Below are 5,675 nucleotides of genomic sequence, written 5' to 3' on the forward strand. Positions count from 1 at the left end.
GCCGCCTTCATCTGGGATGCCGCAGTCCGTTGCGCTCACTGCACAACCCCCGTCTCCAACGAGGTCTTGCCGTGGCCTCGCCAGGGCCGATGCTCATCATTGCCGCTTGTCACATCGCCCCCTCCTTCGGCCTAGGCAGAGTCGACGGACGGTTGTAAAAATTCGAGGGACCAAATAAATAGCAAAATCGTTGGAAATTAGGTGGACGGTGATTTAATTGAAACCGCCAGTGCGGGTTCGCTAGACTAGAAGAAGATGGCACGAGGAAGTCTCAAACTTCTGCCACCAACAAAAAAAGTGTCTGCCGCCAACCGTGCAACCGCGGTCGCGGACAGCAGCAGGGCTTCCGTGAGCATTCTGGTAGCGGCCTTTACCAGTCGTGCAACGCACACCACACGTACCTGCCACGTTGACCTCCACCGCCACCACCAGCACTAGCCCGGTATACTCTGCACCTCGCATTCTGTTACTCCATCCTCCATGCCCTGTGTTCCCCAAGCAACGGCATCCTTCCGTCCCACTGATCAACCCATCTCCTCTCCCCGCCATGAAGTCCCACACGAGCAAGAGCGGCCCGTCTTCTCCGAAGCGCTCGGCCGCCTTTGCCGCGCCGGTGGCCTTCCTGCTCGTCCTGGTGCTCGTCACGCTCTACGACTTGTCCTTCGCCGACCGCCGTTACCTGCGCATACATGGCGCCCCCTCCTCATCGTCCTCGGCGTCGTCTCCGGCCTGCGACCTCACGCGGGGCGAGTGGGTGCAGGACGCCGTGGAGGTGCCGTACTACACGAACCTCACTTGCCCCTTCATCGACGACCACCAGAACTGCATGAAGTTCGGCAAGCCGAGCCTCGAGTTCCTGCGCTGGAGGTGGCGGCCGGACGGCTGCGAGCTCCCCCGCTTCGACGCCGCGCGGTTCCTGGAGGCCATGAGGGGCAAGTCCATGGCCTTCGTCGGGGACTCCCTCGCCAGGAACCACTTCAAGTCCTTGCTCTGCCTCCTGTCCAGGGTACGTCTGTGGTGCATGCACTCGGCCATTAACGTGTTGTTTCTGATGGAAGTTAACCAGTGGAGACATGCAGGTGGCGCAGCCGGTGGAGGTCGGGGGTGAGTCGGAGATCGACCCGACGGGGAGGGCCGTCCGGCGGGACTACTACTACGGCAGCCACGACTTCACCGCCTCCCTCTTCTGGTCGCCCTTCCTGGTCAAGGCCAACCTGTCCAACGCCACGCTCGGCATGTGGGACGTGCACCTGGACACGCCGGACGCGCGGTGGGCGTCACACCTCGCCGGCTTCGACCACGTCGTCCTCTCGGGCACCAACTGGTTCCTCCGCCCCTCGGTGTACTACGAGGGCGGGCGCGCCGTCGCGTGCAACGGCGGCGCGAGCTGCGTCAACGGGAACGTGACGGCCGAGATGACCGTGCCCCGCGCCCTGCGCGCGGCGTTCCGGACGGCGCTCGGCGCCGTCGCCGCCAGTGAGGGGTTCCGCGGCAAGGCGGTGCTCCGGACGGTGACGCCCGCGCACTTCGAGGGCGGCGAGTGGAACACCGGCGGCGACTGCGTCCGCACGCGGCCCTACCGGCGCGGCGACCGCGCCCTGGGCGCCTTCGAGTCCGAGTACCGCAGCGCGCAGGTACGTAAATGGCGCAAACCTCGTAAACCCCCATGATCTCGTGCCACGCGGAACGTGACGGCTGCTAAATTAAATGAAATGTTGTGACTCGACTAGGTTGAGGCGCTGCGGGAGACGAAGGCGGCGGCCGCGACGACGAGGAGGGACGGCGCGGAGGCGGAGCTGGTGCTGATGGACATCACGGAGGCGATGGACCTGCGGCCGGACGGGCACCCGAGCCGGTACGGGCACCCGCCGGGCGGGAGCGTGGAGGGCAGCTTCGTGGTGGACTGCCTGCACTGGTGCCTGCCGGGGCCGATCGACCTGTGGAGCGAGCTGCTGGCCCAGATGCTCCTGCATCCACGTCGATGAGTTCGGGCGCTTGTCAACCGTCCGAGTGATTAAAAAGTCTCTATACACGGCCGTGATTCTTTGATTCTTGAGACGTGAAACGGTTGAAGGACAATGTATAGTGATCATCGTGCTTGGGTCAAGTGGGCGCCTCGTGGATCGTCGGCAGAAGTTGTATTTGCACCAGCTTTGGAAGCAAAGTAGACCCTCCACTAAACATGGCTAGTGTCACGCTGTCAACACGCTGATTTGCTTAAATGAGTATGTTCTGTGTCGTGTCGTGTCGTGGCCACTTGCTAATTAGTGTTTGTTTGCTTTGGTGACTTTGGAGTGGAGGTTGTCCATAGAGAAACGTTTCGGGACGGAGTGCCGGCCGAAGCTTCCGCCGATCGCGTCCATGTGCACTCCCTCGCAACGATTCAGCTAGCGAAACATGGGATGTGGACCCTGCTCACGCGTGCGCGTGCCTTCTTCGTATTTTCTTCCACGTCCTTTATCGTCCTCCCCGCATCTCTCTCTCTCTTTCTCTCTCTCTCCCCCCTCTCTCTCCCTCTCTCTCTCTCTCTCTCTCTCTCTCGCTCTCTCGCAGCGCCTCCTCCCGCAGAGCCCTCCTCCCTTCCTTGTTCTCCGCACAACGAGCGTGAACCTCCCCCTCCACAAATCCTCCACACCAGGGCCAGGCAGCTCCTACATCCATTCACGCCGGAGATGCGCCCCTCGACGACGGCCATACCTTTTTTTTGTTCCAAACCCTTGAAGCTGTAACGACCCTCATGGTTTGCTGCAAACTCGGCGCAGAATGCTACAACCACCTCACAGGGAGCTGCAACCATGGTCAAGCAAACCTACAGCGCGTGCGCCGACTTGGTTTTTGCTACAACGGAAGCACAGAATGCTACAACCACATCCTAGAAAGCTGCAACTAGCGTCGAGCGAAGCTATAGCGCGCGCGGTGACTTGGTTTTTGCTACAACCGACTTCGCCTTTTGCTATGACCGGCTCCAGTTTTTGCTACAACCGGCATCACAATTTGCTACAACCGGTGTGGCATTTTTTGCTACATTGCACAAGCCGACGTCGGGAATTTTGCTACAACCAGCGTCTCAAATTGCTACAACCGGCGGCAGTGCAAGCGGCAACCGGCATCGCGACTCAATGGTGAAGATGATTTTTTGCTGGAACCAGTGACCGGGATGTTACGACTGTGAGATGTGACCAATAAGCATCAGTTGTGGCATCAGCCGTGAGTGACGACGAGCACGCCGCAAGCTGCAACCGGCCATGGAGATTTGTTGGAACCGGCTGCTTGGTGTGCTGGAAACAACTAAGCGGCAAGCTGCAACCATGATGTTGTTCTCGACCGCGGCGGTGCCTACACGAACAGTAGGGATGCTGTCACCACGTTTTGTGGAGCTGCAATCGAGTTAGTGTTTTGCTGGAACCAAGTCTTGTGGACGCTACAATGGTGATCATGGCGTTCTGCAATGACGGGCGCGGCGAGTTGGATTCCTACAAAGCAGTATGTTGCTACCATGCTTGCGGCCTGCTGGAACCTTGTCCCTGTAATGCTACAATGCCCCCCCTCCCCGGCGAGCTGCAATAATGGCAACAACAATACTAGTTTTTTTCTGGACGTGGGGGGAGATGCTACAACGGTGTTGGTGGCGAGCTGGAACCGCGTCTGCGTGATGCTACAATGGTGACCGTGAACGAGATCAGAGCTTCAAACATGGGGGAGTCGCCGGGCTGATACCGACGAGTTGTCCGGTGCTGCAATAGAAGCATGCGGAGGATACGGGAGGGAGGAGGTGGTGCATGGGCGCAGGAGATGGACACGGGGGAGGCGGGGGGGGGGGGGGGGGGGGAGGGGGGGGAAGCGGAAACACGACGACGACAAACTCTGACCCGCGATGAGGGCGGCGACCTGCGTGGTGGGGGCAGGGCAGGTGGTCGGGGATTGACCGGTGGCGTGGGTGTGTGCTAGTTGCATGCGGCACAATGTTCCTTTTTTTTTCTGGCGAGGAATGTGTGCGTGAGGAAGGAGAGAGTTGACTTTGTGCGAAGAGACAAGTCTAATCTGACGGCCTCCAGCGCTTGCATCTCACGGTTTGGATGCGACCGGCCGAACCCCTGGCCGGTCCGCCGACGCGTAGTACTGGCCCTTGTCCATATCCATCGACTCCTCACCGGCATTACCATGTGAGACGAGACAAACGAAGCCGTGGACTTATTACCGATCGACGCGGAGTGCACCAACGTGCGACCCATGATCGTAGATTCCCTGACCTTTCTGGAATATAGTATCTATTTTTGCCACAGAAGGAGCTGGTCAACTGGATGCTGAGTTCCTGATTCAGACTCGCACATGCCGCCGCCTCCTTCGTTTGTGCCATGGAATGTGCTTCCTCGTACCTTACTGGAGCACTAGTACTCCCATGAGTAAAATGCATTGATGGTTACTGGACTAGTCGCGTACGCTCACTTTGATCACTATACTTCAGAATACGGTTAATACAGTCATTATATACGTGTTGAGGTGATTATACGGTCACTGTCAGATTGTATAGCTCTGTATGCCATCTATTTGACCGATCAAACAACCACATGGCACCTCACCAGCTTGTTTTCTATCTCTATCTATGCGGGGCCCATCTGTCAGTGGGTGGACGAAAAGAACTAGATGGAAAATAAAACTCTGTACTCGACCATGCTAACCGGCTGCACTTATCTCATCTAATGGCTGACTGGAGGAAGTAATCTTTTTTATATCGTTCAGGCATTCACGTGACAGCCATTGGGGTAATTTTTTTTTACGTGATAGCCATTTTTCAGAAGACCCGTGCGACCTTTTCTGAACATATCATGTTGTATATAGAGTGCTGGCCGTCGACGTTGTACCAACCCCTTTTTCTCTTGTTAACCCGATCTGTACATGCAAAATAAGAGTAATAATGCAAACTTCGAAAAAAAATGTACAAATAAAATCTAAAGATCATCTTTAACCATGCAAAGTTTATTATCATCATGTAGCAAACCGCACTTACTCAGGTATATGTCGGCCTCAATATGAGGGGTCAATGTCCATGTCGTCTGCCGTAGCATGGGCGGCTGGTGCGTTTACGTGCGTGCATCTGCATGTTGTCGTTTGCGTGCACCTGCACCTCCATGTCTTCGTCCGCCACGTGCGCGTCCACCTCTGCCTCTGCGTGCATCTTCATGTCGTCGTTCACCGTAGCATGACTGGCTGCTGCGTTTAGTTCTGCGTCCACGACGTGTGCGTGCGCACCCACCTCCGCGTCCGTGTGCTGTGTGCACATCCATGACATCGTCAGTCGCAGCTTGGCCGGCTGTTGCGTTTACCTGCGCGTCATCGTTCGCCGTAGCCTAGCCGACTTGACGGGCTGCTGCGTGCACGTCCATCTCCAAAACAGCCGGCATCTCGCCCGACGCCACCGCCGGCGCCGCCCATACGCATCATCGCCTTGCGCCCGGCGAGGATGAGTCGGCCATGTACGGAACGGTGCCAGCGGCCGCCTCGACCGGCCGTAGAGTCTAATGGCTGTCACGTGAATACCTAGACGATATAAAAGGATTACTTCCTCCAATTAAGGACTAGGCGGGATAGATGCAGCTGGTTTGCGTACTGCCACACAAGTGCGAGGATTGGGGCTCAAATCCGAGTCGGTAGATAATTTTTGTTTTCCCTCTACT

At 57.3% G+C, this 5,675-nt stretch overlaps 1 protein-coding gene across 1 annotated transcript; it reads left to right on the forward strand.

Moving 5' to 3' along the window:
* The first annotated feature begins 278 nt into the window (after positions 1-278).
* Positions 279-2,240, forward strand: LOC147965948 (protein trichome birefringence-like 19). Its single transcript, XM_087528520.1, has 3 exons — positions 279-1,006; positions 1,080-1,634; positions 1,731-2,240. The coding sequence occupies exons 1-3, from the start codon at positions 548-550 to the stop codon at positions 1,983-1,985; spliced, it is 1,269 nt and encodes a 422-aa protein (XP_087384646.1). The 5' UTR covers positions 279-547; the 3' UTR covers positions 1,986-2,240.
* The last annotated feature ends 3,435 nt before the right edge of the window (positions 2,241-5,675 follow it).

Source organism: Triticum urartu, chromosome 6A (genome assembly GCF_056163025.1).
Source record: "Triticum urartu cultivar PI428250 chromosome 6A, HENAU_Tu73, whole genome shotgun sequence".
NCBI classification, from domain to species: Eukaryota; Viridiplantae; Streptophyta; class Magnoliopsida; order Poales; family Poaceae; genus Triticum; species Triticum urartu.